We start from the raw sequence: 23,144 nt of genomic DNA, 5'->3' as shown, positions 1-23,144 counted from the left end.
CTAAAATCCCTCCTAAAGATATACATCACAATATTATAATAATATTTATAACATAATAGTAGAAATTACTTATGCTTAATTTGGATGACAATGAAAATAAAAAAGGCCGAGCCGAAATGCACAAAAATTGCTGATGTGATTGCATCCTTAATCCATATCTCTAACAATGTTATTTATAAAATTTCGTGAATAAAAAATCTTATTATATTATCTCTTACTCATGATATTTTATTTAGACAAGTTAACGGAGTATAAATAAAAACAAATAGAAAAGGTAATCGGCGTTCATATACTCGATCTTCCCTTGTATGTAACAACTCTTATAGACATACTCTCTTAAATTATGTTGTGTTACGTTTTAGAACTTGTTAAAATTTCAAACAGCTCATAACCGTGTGTGTGTGTGTAAATGGCAACTAGCTCGTTCATAACTAACTGAGTTTAACTTATATATTATATACACTCTTAAAGAAATTTTTAGATTATCCGATTATCAATGGCGGAGCCAGAATTTTAACTAAGGGGTTCAAAAATATAAAGAAGTAGACAAACAAAGAAGCCAATGGGATTCAACATCTACTATATATACATAAGAAATAATTTTCACCTTGTATAAACAGTGTAATTTTTAGCCGAAGAGGGTTCAGATGAACTCCCTTGGCTGTTCCTAGGAAAGATTATGGGTCTCGGGTATCCAATCAATTAATCCCCATTACTAGCTCCGCCCCTATGCGATTACCTAAAAAAACTATATGTAAACCTTCATAAAAAATAAAATTTGTAATTTTGAAGATAAGATAAATTACCCGTTACAACATTTAAAGATGATTTTATAGTTTAAAAAATTTCTTACACGATCAGTGTATATCAGTTAAACTTTAACTTTGTTTTGGTTTCTCACCTTGTGCTTGTACCCGTTTTGGGGTCCGGCTAATCCGATTCGCATAAAAAAAATTCACTTTAGAAGGTAAGATGTTCTTTATCAAAAACGACTTTGTTTTAAGGCTCAAATTTGAGATCTCCGATTAAGTGACTTAGAAATTACTTATAAACCCACCACAAACTTTGGTGGCAGTCTAACTAAATTTGCATTCACAATAGATGATGAAACAAACTTATAAATTCAAGAAATACTCCTCCACCACCCCCATTATAACCCACTCCCCACCACACACGCGTAAGTGTGGAAACAACCATCATGCCCATTAATTCACTCCCCATCCCCACAGCTAAAAAAAGAAATAAAAAGTAGGGTAACTAGAGAGATTTCTCTTCTATTTGAAGGAAAAAAAGTCATCTTCTTAGTTCTTCTCTCGTTAAGTCATTAGCCGGATCACCATTTTTTGCTTCACTCAACAACCAACATATATCCTTATCTCTAATAATACTATATCAATTAAAAAGAATCTTTTCATACATTCCTCCAACCCCCCCCCCCCCGGTCCCCCACCCACACACACACTTTATATATATACATACCAAAACTAACACTAACCATCCCAAAATATACAATTGATAAACCCCTTTTTTTCTCCGGCCTCCCCCTTTGTCTTCTTGATCATACCCATAGGCTTTTAAAAAAAAAACTATGTTGAAGAAGAGAGGCATTTCCCTTTGGGCAATATTTTTATTATTTGTTGTTAGTTTTCATACAAATTCAGCACAAAATATTAGCAGAAACAACTTTCCAAAAGGATTTGTTTTTGGGACTGCTTCTTCTGCTTACCAGGTTTGTCTTCTCTCTGTACATGCATGTGAATGTGAATCACTCATTTTATATCTATTCAATAATGTTTTATATTTTATATTTTATATTTTTTTCATATATTATTCTCCTTTATTTGCCAGAACCACGAATTATTTTCTTCCTTTTCTTTCATATTTTCTTGTGCCATTCAGTGGCGGTGCCAGGGCGCGGGAGGGGTTTATCCCAACTTCCTTCGTCAGAAGACCACATTATATATATAAGGTCAAATTATTTTTTACGTATATATATAAAAATGATAACCCTCTTAATGTAAATACTGCATCTGCCACTTGTTCCGCTCAATAGTTATTTATCCAAGATAATTCCAAGAAACAAGAGTAATTTCTAATTAAAATTGCCTCACTACAAAAAAAAAAAAAATTAGCAATTAATAACTTTTATCGTTAAATAACAAAAATCTGTCGCTAATTCTATTTGAACGATTGTCAAAGAAATCTTGTTAGTTACTAACTATCTAGCGCGCGACAAATAAACAACGAATTTCGTAACTAATTCTTTGTCTTTTGGTAATCTCTTCTCATGGCTTTAAGATTACTTTTTCTCTTTTTGTACAACACTAAATAATTATTGAAGATTGTGTTTCTTTATCTTAAGAAATAACAACACAAATGCTTCCTACAAAATTTACTTAGATAAAATCAGCTTTTGTTAGAGGCTTTAATTAATCCATATTCTTTACTTCAAGTTTGGTTTTATGGCATAAAAAGGAGTTAAAGCTAGAAATTTCTCTATCCGTATTTCCTTTCATATTGGTGCTTTCCGTGAAAGTCATTCTCTATTAGAATGTCTTTGTCTTTTCTTTTGTTTTTTTTTTCAACCAAATAATCAGTAGGGACAAAAGATTTGCACTAAGTAGGAAACAAATCAGAATTCTCGAGTTCTAATTTTTGAGTATGGAGTCATTTTTATTAGTTAGTACCTCACCCTTAATGTGGGACTTCCCAATGTAAATTCGAATCTAATCAGAACCCAACCAAGTTAGTAAACGCCGGGTAGTAAATAAAAAATTAAATAGGAATCAAAGTTTAAAATGGTAAAAGGGAAAATAAAAAACCTTTGTTGGAACCTTAATTAGCTAAGCGTGTAGTTATGGCCTTATGGGGTTACATAAAGGCTTTGTTGTTCCTCTCATAAATTCTGAAATATGTCCCACGATGTGATTTCATTGTTCTAGAATCAAAAAGTTGATAAACGTTCCTAATTAAATTGAAGAAGAAACTGAACCCCAAAAAAAAAAAAATGAAACCATCAAAATTGAAGTTGGTTTGGTGAATATCTCAACAGAATCCGTTATTTGTTGAGGGAGAGAAGCTTATTGCGTCAAGAAAGTAGGGAATTTTTACTAGCATCTTAATATTTCCTCAATGGAGTAATAACTTTATCTTTATTATGGTTGTCGAGTAACAAAAACTTTCATTTAGTTGTTGTAAATTAAATAAAATAATGTAAACTATATTAATCATCCCTGTATATAGTATATATGACTTATTTGTAGAGATATTCTCTATATTTTAAAATCATGCACTTAACCTCTTATATTATAAAATCATGCACTTAACCTCTTATATTATATGATGAAAATCCTGCACAACTAGTATTAGTTTTAATGGACTAATAGCCAGCGTGTGGTTATATGATTGCATCATAAAGGCTATTCACTCATAAAGTAGTAGATGTGAATTCATTGTCCAATAACAGGAAAATAAAATAAAAAGAAAGATAGATATTCCTAATTAAACAAAAAAATAAAAACAAAAACTTTAAAGTAAACCATCAATTGAATTTCCTTCCCCACATTAGATTGAAGTTTGTTTGGTCAATAATTCAACAGAATCCTTTTTTGATGGGGTACTATAGGCGCCTCAAATTGCGTCAGGGAAGTAAGAGTTTGGTAACATTTTTTTTAGAAAATTTTTCTCAGTGATTACTTTATCTTTATTAATTTTACATATCAAATAAAAAAACTCTTTTAAAAAAGTGATGTTCAGATCAATTTGTGCACACCTTACCTATTCCATCAGACATTATCCTAAAATTTTATTGGTGGAATTTATAAGTTCAGGAGAATGACTTTATTTCAACTAGAAGAACTAAAAAGTGGCTCTTTGTGATGATTTTGCCATGTTCCCATCGCTATTGCTATCTAATATTGTCTCCGCTATAAGATAAAAGCCTAAAAGGGAATATCATGTGGGCTAACGTGTTAAATCATTTGGGTAAATTCAGTCGTCAACTTTTGAAAAAAGAAATTTAAATGTATAGAAATTATAAAAGGCAATATAAATCACAATTTCTTACAACATGAGATATCTGAGAATATGTCAAATGAATTATAGCAAAAGAAAAGTTATATATTTCTGCGAAACTAATATATAGTATCACATATAATTTATGTAGGAAAGAATATTTATTCAAATTGACAAGGTTGAGGAGCCAAAAAGTACAAAGCTAATATATTTAGTTTTCTCATTATGTTATTAGTTTGTACTTTATAATTTATCTGTATATATTGTTAAACTTGTTATGGCATTTTATTTCTGTTATAACCCTCCTAATTTCACACATTTAACTTATTATTCATGACATGAAATGGAATGTTGGTTGCAGTTTGAAGGAGCTGTGAAAGAGGATGGAAGAGGTCCAACTATATGGGACAAATTTTCTCATTCTTTTGGTAAATACTATGTGCACTTCCCCACTAATGTTGTCTATCTTTTTGGCTTTTCATGTTTGGTATCTATTTTGATATTAGCGGTCTTTTAAAAACAAATGTGGGTTGTGAATATTCCCAATAAGTTTCTTAGAAAGTGCCTCAATCAAAGCAATTTTCTGACAACAATTTTAGGAAAAAAATTAAAATAAAAAAGAGATAAAGTTTATAGTAAGAGTTAAGTGGTCTAACTATATTTCAAAAGTACCATAGATGAGTGAAATTTTTCAAAATAGTGCAATTTTTTAAGGATCTACGTTAATATTTTTAGAGATTCTGAACAACATAACTAATTAATACTGCTAAATTGGATGGATTTTGCAGGTAAAATAATTGATTTTAGCAACGGCGATGTAGCCGTTGATCAGTATCACCGGTACCCGGTAAATACATTATCATACTTTACAAACACCTCACTAATTTTTCCTACACTTCAATTCTTTAAACCGAAATTAACCATCAAATAATTCCATGTTCTTTTTTTTTTTCCTTTTCTTTTTTTTACAGGAAGATATACAGCTTATGAAGCATATGGGAATGGATGCCTATAGATTTTCTATTGCTTGGGCCAGAATTTTCCCTAGTAAAACTTCTTTTCTTTTTCCTACTTAGTTCCTTAGTGGGTGGTGGGATAGTACTGGTTAAATAAGCATAATATTAATGTGTATTTAAACCAGTTAAATAATACTCTAAAACACTTCCTATATTCATTTTTTTGCGCGGATTGCCCTTCTTTTGGAGTGGTCTTTAAATTTTGCCCCTCATATTTGTGGTCTTTAAATTATGCCCCTCATATTGCTGGTCTTTAATTTTTGCCCTTCGCATTGCAACACTGAACGTTCACGCAGAAATCATGAGGTTTTGAGTTCGAACCCCCGCTCAAGCATAAATTAGAAAAGAAAACTGCAAGGCAAGGTTTGGGTCGCGTGTATGCCGGACCCGGCATAAACTTAAGGCATAGACTTTGCCTTATAAGGCAAAGTTTAAGTTTAAGAAAAAGTTCCGCCTTATGGGCATACTTTTAGTTATGTCTTTGTGGCACACTTTTTAGTTAAAACATAACTAAAAGTTTACCTTGAAAAGTAAAAATAAAATAAAATATATATATATATATATATGTTTCAAGGCAAAGTCTGCCCCCTCCGGCAGACTTTTAGTTAAACACAACTAAAAGTCTGCCCCTTCCGGCAAACTTCTAGTTAACCTTCGGCAGACTTGTAGTTAAACACAACTAAAAGTCTGCCGGAGGGGGCATAGCAAAATTTAAACTTTGCCTTATAAGGCAAACTTTTAGTTATGCCTTAAGGAAAACTTACGCCTTATGAGGCATACTTTTAGTTATGTTTTATGGGGCACACTTTTAGTTAAGGCATTACTAAAAGTTTACCTCGAAAAGTTAAAAAAAAAATACATATATATGCTTCAAGGCAAAGTCTGCCCCCTCCGGCAGACTTTTAGTTAAACATGACTAAAAGTCTGCCGGAGGGGGCATAGCGAAATTTAAACTTTGCTTTGCAATTTTTTTTAAACTTTTTGACTGAACGGGGGTTTGAACCCAGAACCTATGGGTTTTAGCCGAAGGGCAAAATTTAAAGACCACAAATATGAGGGGCAAAATTTAAATACCACCCCAAAAAAAGGGCAATTCTGCGAATTGCCCACTTCGATTTAAGGAAAGGGAAAATGACATGGGCAATTCACAGGAATGCCTTATTTTGGAGTGGTCTTTAATTTTTACCTCTCAAAGTAGTGGTCTTTAATTTTTGTCCTAATACCATGAGGTTTGAGGTTCGAATCCCGGCTCAGTAAAAAAAAAATCGCAAAGCAGAGTTTTATAGCAAACTTAGGCCTATTCGGGCCAAAGTTAGGCTTGCAGACAGAATTTTGCCTACTTCAGGCGGAGTTTCAAAGTGGCCTTTGGGCAAACTCTGCCTTAAAATTCTACCTTAAGGTAGAGTTTTGCAGAGTTCTGCCTTGCGAATCAAAGTTCTACCTGGTGAAATTTTTTAAAATTTTTGATTGAGCAGGGGTTCGAACCCGAACCTAGGAGTTTTAGGCGAAGGACAAAAATTAAAGATCAACAATTTAAGGGGGAAAAATTAAAGACCAGTGCATTTGAAGAGCACTCCGCACAAAAAAAATGAAATGACATAGGGTACCTACTTAAGACTCTTTATCACAAAATATATAGATAGTTTTCCTTATTTACAAAACATAACGATATTTGCGAAACATGACGGATCTTCATATTTTTTTTCGTCTTCTTTTTAATATAATTTTTAATTTTTTTTTTTTTTTTTAAATTATTAATCTTTTTTTTTTTCTTGAGGCTTAAAATAATAACTCAAATTTTTGTGTATGAAAGCTGAATGAAAAATATATGAAATGTGTATATGAGCGAATTGTATTAATTTTCTAGAAACCTAGTATGAACTTTATACACGAAAAATGTGAGCGAAATTCTAAGTCTTGAGCGAGACATACACATTTCATACTATTTTCATACATAAAATTTTGAGCATAATGTTTAAGCCTTGAACGAGATATACACATTTCATATATTTTCGTACACAAAATTTGAGTGAACTTTTTAAGCCTTGAGCAAGACATACACATTTCATACATTTTTTATTCACAAAATTTTGAACGATCATTTTAAGTCTTGAATGTTGTATACAATGTTGTTATAGTTGTATTGATTTTACAGAAACCTAACATGAACTTTATACACGAAAATGTGAGCGAAATTCTAAGCTTTGAGCGTGATACAAATTTCATATCGTTTCCGTACACAATATTTTGAGAAATGTTTTTAACCCTTGATCGAGATACACATTTCATACATTTTTCATACGCTAAATTTTGAGCGAACTTTTTAAGTCTTGAGCAAGATATACACATTTCATACATTTTTCAAACAAAAAATTTTGAGCGATTTTTTTAAGCCTTAAGCAGGAATAAAAATTTATATATTTTTTAAAATAATTTTTTAAAAAAAAGTTCATAAAAAAACAAAAAGTAAGAAAATTAATCATTTAAAAAAAAATTAATTAAAAAATTATTTAAAAAAAAGTTTGTGCAAAAGATGAAAATCCGTTATGTTCTGTAAATTAAAAAGTTTCGTTATATTCCGTAAATACTTTTGTTATTATGTATTTATATGTCATTCACCCTTAAGGAAATTGACATAAAATAATCGTCCACCAAAATAATAGCCAGCAAATATATATCTTTTTGTATTTTGACTAGCGAATGTAATTACTTTTAGTCGATCGGCAAAATATGTAAAGTGCCCTTTTATTTAACCCACACATAATAAATTTAGGATAATGCCTTATGTTTTATTTAGGCTGATTTATGCAAATGTCCCCTTTTCAGGTCACTACTTAGATATTGTCCGTATTTCTAAAAGTTGTGCAAATATAGTTTTTGAAAAATAGTCTTCCGGACAATGTTACTTAGACTTCAGTATAATGTTTGCTGGTGTATTGCTCAAAGCCAAAAATATTATATTGTCGTCTAACGTTTGCAATAACTTATAACCGTGATCTAATATTTTCTTACAAAATTTTCAGTTCGCTCTAAAGGGATCTTTATCCATAAATTGCAGAAAAATAAAAAGAAGCTTGTTTACTAAACATTTGTCCGCTACAAGGGGAGCGGGCCAAAAAAACACTTTTATTTAGGACTTGTGTCAAGCCACTGTCCTTTTTCAGGCTAAAACACCAATTAATGTAAGTCCAAATTCTAATATAATTAACTCTGAATTTCTGATCATTATCAGATGGAACTGGAGAAATCAATCAGGCTGGAGTTGATCACTACAATAAGTTGATCAATGCTCTTCTAGCTAATGGTACAATTCGCATTATTACTCTCCTTTACCTACTATATATCATTTCTTTCAGCACTTATGTCAATTTATTACATTAAACAAAAACACGTTGTATGTTACAATTTGTATGAATCCTTAGGAATTCAACCATATGTAACACTATACCATTGGGACCTTCCTCAAGCTCTACAAGACAGGTACAATGGATGGCTAAGCCCACAAATCATGTAAGTTCACCACAAGTTAATTGTTCCAACTTAATTTTTGAACTTTTCTGGATTTGTGTCATGTAACATTTTGGTCATTTAACAGAAAAGATTTCGCGATATACGCGGAGACGTGCTTCAAGAAATTTGGTGATAGGGTGAAGAACTGGATCACTATCAATGAGCCGCACACTGTTGCCATCCAAGGTTTTGATGTAGGGCTACAAGCACCCGGCCGATGTTCAATCCTCCTAAAAGCTCTTTGCAGGGCTGGAAACTCTGCAACTGAGCCTTACATTGTTACTCACAATCTACTCCTTGCTCATGCCACTGTTGTTGACATTTACAAAAAGAAGTACAAGGTAAAATATTTTTGAAAAGATAAGAAAAAGCAATAAATTAGGACTTTTCTTGTCCAGTATACACTGATTATACTAAGTTATACCATATTATACATAGAGTATACATACATTATACATCAGCTGGCTATTTTTTGTTTAAACGGTTGGGTGGGCGGCTATTTAAGTTATATCTTCCTGTAAATTCATTGTGCTTAAAAGAGATTAATCTTTGTGATCAATTACTGTTGCAGCCAGTACAACATGGATCAATTGGGATATCACTAGATAGCTTTTGGTATGAGCCTTTGACGAACTCCAAAGATGACATTGAAGCAACACAAAGGGCCATTGAGTTCAATTTAGACTGGTAAGAATTTTGTTGAAGTAATCAAAATTCTCCTCATTTTTTGCTTCAAACATACATCTATACAAACACTTGGAGTTATTCAAACTAAGACTTATTGATGGTCAAATGGTTTGTAACTGAACTCTCAGGTACCTTGAGCCTGTGATGCTTGGAAAGTATCCGAGTTCAATGATAGAAAGAGTGGGAAGCCGGTTGCCAAAATTTTCACCAGATCAGTCTGCACTTGTGAAAGGTTCCTATGATTTCATAGGCATAAATCACTACACTACATGGTATGCCAGCAAGAATAAATCCAACATAATTGGTGTTCTGCTCAATGATTCCCTCGCGGACTCTGGTGCCATTACCCTCCGTATGTCGTTGACAACTCTATTCTAATTACATGGTTGAATTTACATCCTATTAGATATATATTGTTCATTCTACTAATAGTGAAACTCATAGTGCATTAAGAACTGAGTGATTTCGCTATGATTTTGTGTCTTGCAGCATTCAAAGGTTTGAAGCCAATAGCAGACAGGGTATGTAATTTGATTCGATATAAAGTTAAACTCTCAATAACAATCATCCTTTATAACAACATTTCACTATAACAACCAAATATCTGGACAAATGACGTCGTTATAGAGATGTTTGACCGTACCACAATTTAAAGACTGCATTTCGTTATTGCAGCTTTGTGAATTGATGACAATATTCATGATCCTTACTTTGCAGGCAGGTTCAATATGGCTGTACATAGTGCCTCATGGTATTAGAAGCTTAATGAACTACATCAAGCAAAAGTATGGGAACCCTCTAATCATAATCACTGAAAATGGTAGTCTCTAAATCTGCAATGTACAGATTATGTCATTTCCCTTTTTTTTTATTATCATGAAACAACAGTCATTTGTTTGCGACTGCTACAGGAATGGATGAGTCAAATAACGCATTAATATCGCGAAAAAATGCTCTCAAGGATACAAAAAGGATCAATTATCACAATGACTATCTTACTAACCTGTTAGCTGCTATCAAGTAAGTTATTCAAATGGACTCAACCAACTTTTTACATCTATATTCCAACTTGATCAATAAATTTACCGGAATTTTTATATAAATAGCTGAATGGATTTACTGTTTACTTTTTTCTAGCCGAGATACATTAATTATACATGGTTATACACTGATTATAACATGAATTATACAGATATTATACATCTGCCGACTATTTTTTGTTTAAGCGATTGGGTGGACATCTATTTAAGTTAATTCTTCAAATTCAAAACGACTTATTCATTCGATTTTATTTTGCTGAATATGCAGAGAAGATGGCTGCAATGTGAAAGGCTACTTTGTGTGGTCTCTAATGGATAACTGGGAATGGGCAGCTGGATTTTCATCAAGGTTTGGTCTTTATTATGTGGATTACAAGGACAACCTCAAGAGATATCCCAAGGATTCTGTGAACTGGTTCAAGAATTTCTTAGGCTCTGCTTAAATTGATACGTATTTCTTAAAAGTTACAAGCACAGATATACATAGCTTCCACTCGTAAAAGGCATAACACAATGTATACAACATTAATTCTTTCAAATTAAAGTACCTTAATGTTATTCAATAGATTTCACTGAGTTTGCTCATACAAAGGTTGTTTATATGTCTTGCAAAGTACATTCACAATAGTTTTCTAGTTCAATACTACTTTTAGCAAACATCAAGTTTGGTATTCAACTATGACACCTAAAAGTTTGGGCTAACTTAATTAGAAATTAGCAGTAAACCTCTTGAAATCAACCCAAATCCAGGATAAATTTCTTATGGTATTTTTTGTATTTTTTGAAGTGGTCAGATACATTGAGTAGCTGATGACAAGTGAAAGTTGCCTGTGTATTCAATGGCTCTATTAAGGTCGAAAATTAAATTATAAGTTGGCCTTACCATCTAGAACCCCCTTCTGGTTGTCATTGCTCGATCATTTCCTTTTCTACTAATAAGTGATTGATTTGTATTCGAAATCAGCAGGAACATACGTTTGAACAATCTCAAAATGGCTATTTCCTGCCAGTTTTGAGTTTTAGGAGTTCTAAGATCGACCAAAGGGTTGCAGTGGCGGAACTAGGAATTTAGCGAAGGGTGTGCAAATTTTCTTTTCAATTGTGTTAAGGGTGTGCAAAATTAAATATATACTCATAATAGCTAACATTTAAATTATGTACACCGCGTAATTTTCCGGCGAAGGGTGTGCACCTGACCACCCTTCGCTTAAGGTGGCTCCGCCCATCGGGTTGCCTAGCAATGAGGATCTCATTTATCTGAGTCAAAGTTGTGTGTCGTGATTGAGTTCTCTCTATGGCTCTCATATCCTTCCTTTTTCCTTTACTTGTGACTAGATCTCTGGCACGCTGTTTTCGTGCTTGATGGCTTCATTACGGACAATTAGTTCTGTTTGATAGCTTAGAAACTCCATGGTGCTTATTATTTAGCCTTCAGCTAAACAATTATAGTTGATAAGTTGCTATTTCATTAACTATGAATTATACTGGGTATGTTATTGTTTTTAATAGCCCATAATGTTTGGCATGCTTAGAACCAGTGACGAAGCCAGAAGTTTCACTAAGAAGATTCAAGGTATAAAGAAGTAATTATACAAAGAACTAAGGGAATTCAACATCTACTACGTATACATAAAATTGACTTTGACCTTATATATCTATACAATGTAGTGTTTTGATGAATGGGTCAATTGACTCTTCTTGGAAAAGGATAAGATCCGTTACTGATGTAGCGTTAAGACGAATAAAAGGTCATAGTATATTATATGAAATCTACTAAAATAATGTATTTCATTAATCAATTTTTGTTAATCCAGAAAATTAAAGAAATAAATAATCAGTTGTTGGGATACTCTTCTTACTCTTTCATTAGTTCAATAAAAAAAATAGACTAAAGCTGTCTTGATTCTGTTGGACATTTCTGAACTTACTCTAGTACACAGAAACCATAAGATTCGATGTTTACCTTGTACATTACTAATTGTACTAGTGTGCATTTCAGTTTCAAGAAGGTGCCACCACAACTGAAGGACAAGTTCTACAGAGTGGTAGTTAGACCGGCTATGTTGTATGGGGCGGAGTGTTGGCCAGTTAAGATCTCTCACGTTCAAAAGATGAAAGTTGCCGAGATGAGAATGTTGAGATGGATGTGTGGGCACACTAGGAGCGACAGGATTAGAAATGAGGCTGTTCGGGATAAGGTGGGAGTGGCCTCGGTGGAAGACAAGATGCGGGAAATGCGACTGAGATGGTTTGGGCATGTGAAGAGGAGAGACATAGATGCCCCAGTGCGGAGGTGTGAGAGGTTAGCCATGGATGGTTTCAGAAGAGGTAGGGGTAGGCCAAAGAAATATTGGGGAGAGGTGATTAGACAGGACATGACGCAGTTACAGCTTACCGAGGACATGACCTTAGATAGGAAGGTGTGGAGGACCCACATTAGGGTAGAAGGCTAGTATATAAGTCTCGTTATCTTTCCTTATTAGTAGGCGCATTAGCGCATTATAATTTCTTGTGCTTTGATTTATGTTATTATTTGCTACTTTCTGTACTTTGATTACTCTGTTTTATCTGTGCCGCTTTTGTGATTTGCATTTCCATATCGCTTTCAATTCCTTGATTATCCTGTTTTACTGTGTCGCTTGCATTATTTCATTGCAATATCGTTTTAAATCTTTTAACCTTATCTGACCCCCTTTTTATGCTTCTATTGAGCCGAGGGTCTCTCGGAAACAGCCATCCTACCTTGATAGGAGTAAGGTCTGCGTACATTATACCCTCCCCAGACCCCAAGATGTGGGATTTCACTGGGCTGTTGTTGTTGTTGTTGTTGTTGTAGTATCCAAAGTTCTCTAATTAATCCAACTAGTATAATTCTGGAATATTGAAGCTATCTCAAGTTCAACCTCTATCATTTTAATCAGTAGTTTGGGGTCGTTTGGTTGCCGGTTAGGAGGTGATTTATTCATGTATTAATTCTGCATAACTTGTACTATATTTGGTAACATTTTTTTGCTATGTAAAATTCAACTTTGGTTAGCTATTTAGAATCCCGCATCACAAATACATGTATAAGTTATGAGGAAACTATGTTTTATTTTAAGCAGGAAAAAGATGGAATAACTGAATAACTAAACTTTGTGAAAGTGCGAGAGGGGGGGGGGGGGGGTGTGAATTGTAATTTTTTCGTTCAGATAGTCGACTAACTCAGAACACTAGTCGACTATATTATAATGCAGTAATAAAAATGCAGAAATAAAATTGATACAGATATTTTATACTGGTTCAGATTCAATGTGAATCCTAGTCCAGTCCCCTTGGGTTGCAAAGGTGTTCTCTGCAGCTCTTTGTAAATGTTTTGGGTACAATGAGTTGTTTGAATGGAGTTCCTATGTCTACACTCAAACACTCGAATTCTTTTTGATACAATGCCTCACAAACTACTCTATATCTCTCCTTTCTTTTTTTTTTACACTATATCACTCAAGAATACAATGTTTGTGAAAAGTAAAGCAGAGAACTTGAGAGTATGAGATGATTGTATATTTTTCTTCGTTTCTAGAGTCTTGAATTTATAGTCTTCAAATCAACTAGCCGTTAGACTCTTTTTCAGCAGAGATGTCAACTCAAGAGAATTGATCCTTGTAAATTAGGAATATTGAGGATCCTAATTTCCAAGAATAAAGCAAGAGCTCATTAAGTCTTGTAATGTTGCTTTCCTTCTGTGGTACCAGCCTGGTTGACAGATCCTACTTTCCTTGTACATTGTTGATGAACAATAAAGATTGTACAGCTGCTTTCCTTGTGCGTCATTTGCCTTGTTAGAGTGGTACTTGTTTCCTTGTATAGCAAATCTGATTTGATGATTGACTCACCATGATTGTGCTGATTTAAATGCTTGAGTAAAACTGATTTTGTTCCAAAAATACGCAGTAGCCTATCTTTAATTCCTTTCCTTATGCAGCCGACTTGGGCTTGCCCTTCTATTCAGCCGATTGAACTCCTTGCTGTCCATTAGGCTTGTTTGTCCGATCCATTTGATTTATCCTTTGAGTATTGGTACCTACACAATAATTTGTCATCATTAAAATCATAACACTAACAATCTCCCCCTTTTTGATGATGACAAAAAAATACACAAAGTGAGTGTAAGTGTAGTCAACTTCCCTGTCCTGTTTGATTTCATGCTCCCCCTGAATGATGGAGTAGAAGACTTCTCCCCCTAAGTAGTTGACTGGTCCAGAGACTTCTCCCCCTGAATAGTTGACTGGTCCAGACTGGACTCTTTTTCTCCCCCTTTGGCATCAATCAAAAAGAAAGACACACAGCACAGGCCATAACAACAATATAACAAAAGTACAAACTATAAAGGGTTAGATTATAAGGCTGAGCGATCAGCCACACGTTGGAGTCTACGGATAGTTAAGCAAAAAAAAAAAAAAAAAACATAGTCAAGTTGGACTAATGCCCAAAACAAAAAGATTGTCTTAATAAAACAGGACAAAACATCATTAATCCTGCTCCCCATCAGATTGCTGGTGCTTCTGCTGCTGTTGAGCAAAGGGTCGAAGAAAGTACGCTAAGGTGTTAACCATAGCTTCCTTCATGGCATCCAGAGTTGCACTGAACTTAGCAGGAAGACCATCAATACTACCTTGCAATTTGGTAGCCAACTTGCCTGCTTCCCTCAAACCACCATCAATCTTGAGACGCAGTCGAGCAACATCAGCCCCCGTTTCTTTAAAGACATCCCTGACTTTTTCCATATGAAAATGAGTGGACACAAGGAGATCTTTGAGAGAGTCAATTTTGTCATCAAGGACTGAGATCTTAGCAAGAATATCAGAGGGATGATCGGATGGGAGATTGGAGAAGGAAGGTTTGGATGATTGGAAGACAGAAGGACAGGGTTGGTCAGGTTCCTTATCTACATCCTTTTTGAGAACCCATACATCATCCATACATACATAACCCATGCTAACAAATGCTCTAGAGTCATAACATTGTTTAATAAAAATAGGGGGGTGGTCATCAAGATTAACATGATGGGCTTCCATAATGCGAGTAATGAGCATACCATAAGGCAGGTTGGTAGGATCAGAAGCAGAGTCTAACATATGGTTCACGACAAGTAAGGAAAGATGGACCTTACGCTTATTAACCAGACAGTAAGTGAGAAAAGTGTCACGTTGTGTGAGGGTCGACAAAGAGCCTACACGAGGCACTATAGTAGTAGCAACAATGTGAGCAATCACACGGGTCTCAAAAGACAGTGTTGGGGCCTAGGTGAGGAGGAAGGGAACCAGTTGACTCAAGAGAAATGGACCATTTAGTTTCTTCATAATTGACCTCAAAGTCAGATGGCCAGGTGTTACGGGACAAGGCAGAAAAACCAAAGCTTTTGATATTGAACATTTAATCAAAACCAGAGTTATCAAACAGAATACGAGTGCCAAAAACAAGGGTTTCAAGTTCATCATCTTTCGTAGCTCTAAGATTAGCATAAAACATGCGAATATGATGTTCATAAACACGAGTAGGAGCATATGAGAAAAGAGTTACCCAACCTTGAAAGTCAAAGAACTGTTGGATATTACAATGTAGTGATGAGATTACATCAAAATCCACTATTCGACCATGAGCAAAAGATTTACCTTTAAGGGAGTGAAATAGATCAGAGTTTGGGGTAGACCAGAAATGGCGACGGTCAAGAAAGGCATTTTCATAGTCGAATTTAAATTTCTTGGAAGACTCACCACACGCTTCAGTTGCATGGTCACATTTACTAGAAGAGCGAAGAGACAAAGAATTTGTAGAGTTGTGAGGGGAGGAATCAGAGCCATCAGATTCGACATGAACAGGGGATGATGCTTGACCTTTGTTTTTGTTTCTCGTGCTTTTGCGAGTGGAGAGAGAGGAGGGTTTCGGATTTTTAGCCATAGATTGGAGCAGAGAAAGATTGTTGGGTGAAGAATGAAAGAGGAATGGACGGTTTTAATGGTAATTGTGAGGAGATGGAAGAGTCATGGAATTGAAGAGGTTTTATGGGGAAATGGAGAAGATAGTGGGAGAAGTGAGAAGCCGGCAGAGAGATGATGATATTTATTGAAAGGCGAGAATTAGGGAGGAAGTATGGTGCGGTAATCAATGAAAGGACAAAGGGAGTTTCAGAAAAGGAAAATTAGTCAATTTACCAAAAATAACATAATCATACAGGTTTATCAATAATTCCTAGAGATTCTCTAAGCATGCAAAATCTTTCCTCAAGTAAGGGTTTGTAAAAATATCAACAAGTTGATTTTCAGTGGAAACAAACTGTAATTCAATCGACCCCTTGATAATATGATCTCTAATAAAATGGTGTTTAATATCTATATGCTTTGCTCTAGAATGATGCACAGGATTTTTTGATAAACATATAGCACTAGAATTATCACAGAAAATTTTAACAGGCTTAAATAATAAATCATAATCACTTAGTTGATGCACCATCCATAGTAGTTAAGCACAACATTGCCCAACGACTATATATTCAGCTTCAGTAGTAGAGAGAGAAACACATCCCTGTTTTTTGCTATGCCAGGAAATTAATGATTTTCCAAGTAGTTGGCATGAACCACTTGTGCTTTTTCTATCATCCTTATCTCATGCAAAATCAGCATCAGAAAATCCTTCTAGATTGAAGGGATTAGTTTTGGGATACTATAATCCATAGGATATGGTTCCAAGCAAATATCTAATTATTCGTTTTACAGCACTAAGATGAGATTCCTTAGGAGCTGACTGAAAGCGGGCACATTTGCAAACACTAAACATGATGTCTGGTCGACTAGCAGTAAGATATAGTAGAGAGCCTATCATTCCCCTATACTTAGTTTCATCAACTGCCTTACCTGAGTCATCTCTGTCAATGGAACATGTAGGACTCATAGGAGTTTTCATAGCTTTAGCATCATTTAGACCAAATTTGTGAACAAGCTCCTTTGTATACTTACTTTGACAGATGAATATTCCTTTGTCCGATTGATGGATTTGAAGCCCCAAGAAAAATGTTAGTTCTCCCATCATACTCATTTCGAATTCACTTTGCATGAGATCAGAAAATTCCTTACACAGAGATGGGTTAGTACCTCCAAAAATAATATCATCTACATAAATCTGTATGATTAAATTTCCAGATGAAGATCTTTTAATGAAAAGAGTTGTATCGATCTTCCCTCTAGAGAATCCATGTTCTACTAAAAAGGTGCTAAGTCGATCATACTAAGTTCTAGGAGCTTGTTTAAGACCATATAACACCTTACTTAGTTTGAACACATGATATGGGAATTTAGGATTTTCAAAACCAGGTAGCTGTTTAACAAAAACTTCTTCTTCAATAAATCCATTTAAGAAAGCACTTTTAACATCCATTTGAAATAGTTTAAAACCTTTAAAAGCAGCATAAGCAAGTAAAATTCGAATAGATTCTAACCATGCAATAGGAGCGAAAGTTTCATCATAGTCGACTCCTTCCTGTTGAGAGTAGCCTTGGGCAACCGGTCGAGCTTTATTTCTCACAACTTCGCCTGCTTCATTCAACTTATTTCTGAATACCCATTTATTCCCTATTACTGATCATTTTTCAGGCCTTGGAACTAGATTCCATACTTTATTTTTGTCAAACTGATCCAATTCTTCTTTCATCGCCTTGATCCAATGATCATCCTTTAAAGCCTTATCTACTTTCTTAGGCTCGAGCTGAGATATGAGTGCTAGATTTGCACTATTTTTGCGGGAAGCTCGAGTTTCATTCCTTCATTTATATCACCAATAACAAACTTTTTAGGATAATCAGGCTCACTTCTCCATTCATTTGGAACAAGTCCAATCGTAAGGTTAGTCGACTCGTCATCAGAGGTAGTTTCTTTTAATGAGAGACTTTGATCAATTGAGGTAGTATTCGTAGTAACTGAATACTGGTGGACATCATCATCTGCAAATTTTTCTTTCTCGACCAAACGGTTAGTATCATCAAAAATAACATGAACAGATTCTTCAATAGATTTAGTGCGTTTATTGAAGACTCTATAGGATCTGCTATTATTTGAGTAACCAACAAAAATACCTTCGTCACTTCTAGGATCAAACTTACCAATGTTGTCCTTTCCATTGTTGTGCACAAAACATTTGCACCCAAAGGAGTGAAAATAGCTAATATTAGGTTTCTTACCATTCCATAGCTCGTAAGGAGTTTTCTTTAGAATGGGTCGAATCAAGCACCTGTTTAATACATGACATGTTGTGCTTACAGCTTATGCCCAGAAGTGATGTGGTAGATTATGTTCTAAAATCATTGTTCTAGCCATGTCTTGTAAAGTTTTATTCTTTCTTTCAACAACGCCATTTTGCTGAGGAGATCTTGGTGACGAAAATTTATGCGCATAACCTTGTTCATTGCAGAAATCCTCAAGGGCTTTGTTCTCAAATTCTCCTCCATGATCACTTCTTATGGAAGTAATGTAGTAGACTTTGGTAGGCTGTACTTTCTCACAGAAAAATTTAAAATTCTTTAGAGTATCATCCTTATGAGCACGAAATATAACCCAGGTAAAACGAGATAAGTCATCAACAATAACGAAGGCATACCTTTTTCCTCCTATACTAGCAGTTCTAGTAGGGCCAACAAGGTCCATGTGTAGAAGCTGCAATGGTTTAGAAGTAGATACAATATCTTTGGAATTGAAAGAGCTTCTTGTTTGCTTACCTTTCTGACAAGCATCGCAAATATGATCTTTGGAATAGTTTATTTTAGGCAGGCCTAGGACCAAATCGTGTTTGGCTAATTTTTCAATTAGCCTCATGCTAGTATGTCCAAGTCTCTTGTGCCAAACCCAAGGATCTTTTCCCATAGATGCTAAGCAAATATGTCCAGCTGGACTTTTAACAGAGTCGAGCACATACACATTTCTTGTTCTGCTGCCAGGAAGAATTTCTTTTCCAATTTTGTCTTCAATAACACAGTCAGTCTTTTTGAATCTTACCTTTAAGTCAGAATGACACAATTGAATGATACTCAAGAGATTATATTTGAGTCCTTCAACCAGGTAAACGTTAGAGATATCACATGAATTATTAAACGAAATAGTTCTTGTACCGATTACCGTTCCTGTTGAGTTATCACCAAAAGTGACTAGTCCTCCATCAAAGTCAGCAACTGATTTGAACAAGCTTTTGTCGCTTGTCATGTGACTGGAACATGCACTGTCTAGATACCATTTCCCTTTTGATTTTTTCTTGTGGTGTTCCTGCAAAACAAGGTAGTTACTTTCTTTTAGGTACCCAAGCTTCCTTGGGTCCTTGAGGGTTAGTGCTTTGTTGATCATTCTTGGGTTTCCATATCCAACTTGGAGAAGGTGTATAACGAAACCTACACTGAAAATATTTATGACCCGTTTTTCCACAGCAAAAACATTTTTGTGAAGAGTGATTTTTAGAAGATGACCGAGCAGTCGACTTATGAAAGTTTCTTGGAGACTTCCATTCAGTGGTTTGAAAACTTTTGTTAGACTGATCTATCTCCTCATAATTAATTGACACATCTTTAGAATTATCAGAGGCATTTCTACAATTGATAGGTCTTTTCCCAGTGGACTTGTTGTTACGAGTCGATTTGTTAGATTTAATAGAGCTATGACTGGTGGACTTGCGCAACCTATTAAGTTGCAGTTTCAAGTCATCAACTTCTTCTTGACGAATATTCCTTTCTATTTCAACTACTTCTTGTTTAAGTTCCCAGTCCCTTCGTTCCCTCTTAAGCTTTTTATATTCATTAAACACCCTATTTAAATCCTCGAGACTTTGGTCAAGCAACTCTTGAGTTTCGCTACAGTTGGAACAGTGATAGGGTCTTACCTCGCTAGTTTCACCAATTGCCATAAAGCATATGTTTTCCATATCTTCTTCATCATCTTCAGAGACTTCATCTTCACTCCAACTGCTGAATGTTCGTTGTTTTTGATAATTTTTCGATGGTTTCCTCTTTGCATCAGGGCATTCAGATGCAATATGGCCATATTTTCCACATTCATAGCTTTTTCCATCATTTCTTTGAACAACAGAGGATTTACCTTTCCAGAAATTTGAATTTCCTCTTCTATTGTTTCTTGATCTTCTCATAGCTTCAATTACATGCCTAGAGATCTTAGCCACTTCTTCTTCCTTGAACTCATCATCAGATTCTTCAGCCTGTGACTTGAAAGCAACCATTTTTTCTTCTTTTCATCCTTCTGATATCTTTGAATATGATTCTTTTCAAAGGCCATCAGATTTCCTCTTAGTTCATCATATGTAAAATTATCCAGATTTCCATCTTCTAAAACAATTGCCTTTGTTTCCCAAGTTTTGGGCAGGCTTCTAACAAGTTTTCTCACTTGTTGAGAGTTAGTGTAAGTCACACCAAGAGATTTGAGTTCACCAATGATTTTGCTAAATCTGGTGAACATTGATTCAATATTCTCATCATCCTTCATGCTGAAAGCTTCATAGTCGTGCCTCAAAGCATCAATTTTGGTTTCTCTAACTTTTGATGTTCCTTCGTATGTGACCTCAAGTTTATCCCACATTTCTTTTGCAGTCTCGCAGTTTTATATTTTGGCATATTCCTCTCCACTAACTACACAGTACAATAAGGCTATTGCTCTAGCATTTGTCGATAGCGTATCCTGTTGTTCTTTAGTTACATCATGCGACTCCAAATCAATTTTTGTATTTGGATCTTTTGCATCCATATTTGGAATAGGTTTAGGTCCTTTCTTGATTACAATCCATGCTTGATAATCCGTTGATTGTACAAAGATCTTGAACCTTTCTTTCCAATGGCAGTAGTGTTCACCATTAAAGTAGGGTGGCCTCGTTGTGGAGTGCCCATCTTGTAGGATTGCACCAGGGATCTGATATGCAGTCATTTGATCTTTTCTCACTTGCTGTTAAGCAATAAAGTGTGAGACCTTGCTCTGATACCAATTGAAAGTGCAAGAGGGGGTGAATTGTAACTTTTTCGTTCAGATAGTCGACTAACTGAGAACACTAGTCGACTATATAATAATGCAGTAATAAAAATGCAGAAATAAAATTGACACAAATATTTTGTACTGGTTCAGATTCAATGTGAATCCTAGTCCAGTCCCCTTGGGTTGGAAGGGTGTTCTCTGCAGCTCTTTGTAAATGTTTTGGGTACAATGGGTTGTTTGAATGGAGCTCATACGTCTATACTCAAACACTCGAATTCTTTTTGATACAATGCCTCACAAACTATTCTATATCTCTCATTTCTTTTTTGTTTACACTATATCACTCAAGAATACAATGTTTGTGAAAAGTAAAGCAGAGAACTTGAGAGTATGAGACGATTGTATATTTTTCTTCGTTTCTAGAGTCTTGAATTTATAGTCTTCAAATAAACTAGCCGTTAGACTCTTTTTCAGCAGAGATGTCAACCCAAGAGAATTGATCCTTGTAAATTAGGAATATTGAGGATCCTAATTTTCAAGAATAAAGCAAGAGCTCATTAAGTCTTGTAACGTTGCTTTCCTTCTGTGGTACCAGCCTGGTTGGCAGATCCTACTTTCCTTGTACGTTGTTGATGAACAATAAAGATTGTACAGCTGCTTTCCTTGTGCGTCATTTGCCTTGTTGGAGTGGTACTTGTTTCCTTGTATAGCAGATCTGATTTGATGCTTGACTCACCATGATTGTGCTGATTTAAATGCTTGAGTAAAACTGATTTTGTTCCAAAAATACGCAATAGCCTATCTTTAGTTCCTTTCCTTATGCAGCCCACTTGGGCTTGCCCTTCTATTCAGCGGACTGAACTCCTTGTTGTCCATTGGGCTTGTTTGTTCGATCCATTTGATTTATCCTTTGAGTATTGGTACCTACACAACAATTTATCATCATTAAAATCATAACACTAATACTTTGCACAACTAATTCATGTATTACTAATACCTGCATAACTCTAACCAACAACCAAACAACCCCTTTGTTTGTATGCACTCGAGTCCGCGTTCTTGGTGTCTTTTTGAGAGAGATTAAAGCCTTTTTTTCAAGTTTTTTTTTCCTTTCAGAAACTGTTTGGTTATATATTGTGTTAATTTTCCCCTCCAAACTTGAAAAGAAAAATTCAAATAAAAAAAAATGTTTCTCTCACGAAACTTCAATAAATTTCTAAGATTACCAGATGAATTTTTTTAAAAAGGGTCTCATAGCACTACCTACAAAACTTTCCTTTTCATCCCCTTTATCTTTTGATGATAGTAGTATCCGTCTCAATTTACGTGTATCTCGACTATTTTATTAAATACGTCAGTTAATTTATCCAAAAGAAATTAGACGAATAGATAAAATAACTTGTCCCAGCTTTTATGTTCACCATTCATGTGTTTCGCATAATTAAAAAATATGACTTGAATAAATCATTTAAATAAATTGCTCGGTATTATGTTGGCGTTGATTCTAAAGCTTTATCCTTCGTACTAAAATGATTGCTCCTGAACAGAGTTGTATTTTATTAAATAACAATTCTCCTAGTTAGCAAAATATATTTGTTACTCTGAAATATCAAGAACAGTGGAATTAGCTTTCCTTGTGCATCATTCCAGACATTGATTTTAATTTATTTGGAGCACTTATATAATCTTCTGGAGATAATATATTTTTTGGTTGATTTTTTTTATTGTAACTAATTAATAAATATTCTAACTAATTTTCTTGGTGCTGGTTCAAGCTTAGCTATCAGTTATTTGCCGTTTGATAAAGCCGGCATATTCTTTTACCTCGGAACACTAAATATAAGGAGCCGTTTGGACATGGTTTGAAATCACGGTTTCAAATCATGGTT

The 23,144-nt window shown here is 34.7% G+C and overlaps 1 protein-coding gene across 1 annotated transcript; it reads left to right on the top strand.

Annotated features, from left to right (window-relative positions):
• Nucleotides 1-1,283: 1,283 nt before the first annotated feature.
• Nucleotides 1,284-10,858, top strand: LOC132626133 (beta-glucosidase 40). Its single transcript, XM_060340887.1, has 13 exons — nt 1,284-1,729; nt 4,376-4,442; nt 4,803-4,861; nt 4,986-5,061; nt 8,263-8,334; nt 8,453-8,540; nt 8,626-8,881; nt 9,112-9,227; nt 9,356-9,579; nt 9,717-9,748; nt 9,945-10,047; nt 10,139-10,247; nt 10,536-10,858. Exons 1-13 carry the CDS (start codon nt 1,589-1,591, stop codon nt 10,708-10,710), a joined length of 1,518 nt encoding a protein of 505 aa, XP_060196870.1. The 5' UTR covers nt 1,284-1,588; the 3' UTR covers nt 10,711-10,858.
• Nucleotides 10,859-23,144: the final 12,286 nt, after the last annotated feature.

Source organism: Lycium barbarum, chromosome 2 (assembly GCF_019175385.1).
Source record: "Lycium barbarum isolate Lr01 chromosome 2, ASM1917538v2, whole genome shotgun sequence".
NCBI classification, from domain to species: Eukaryota; Viridiplantae; Streptophyta; class Magnoliopsida; order Solanales; family Solanaceae; genus Lycium; species Lycium barbarum.
Note: the sequence above shows the minus strand (reverse complement) of the source record. Positions and strands in the feature narration are given on the sequence as shown.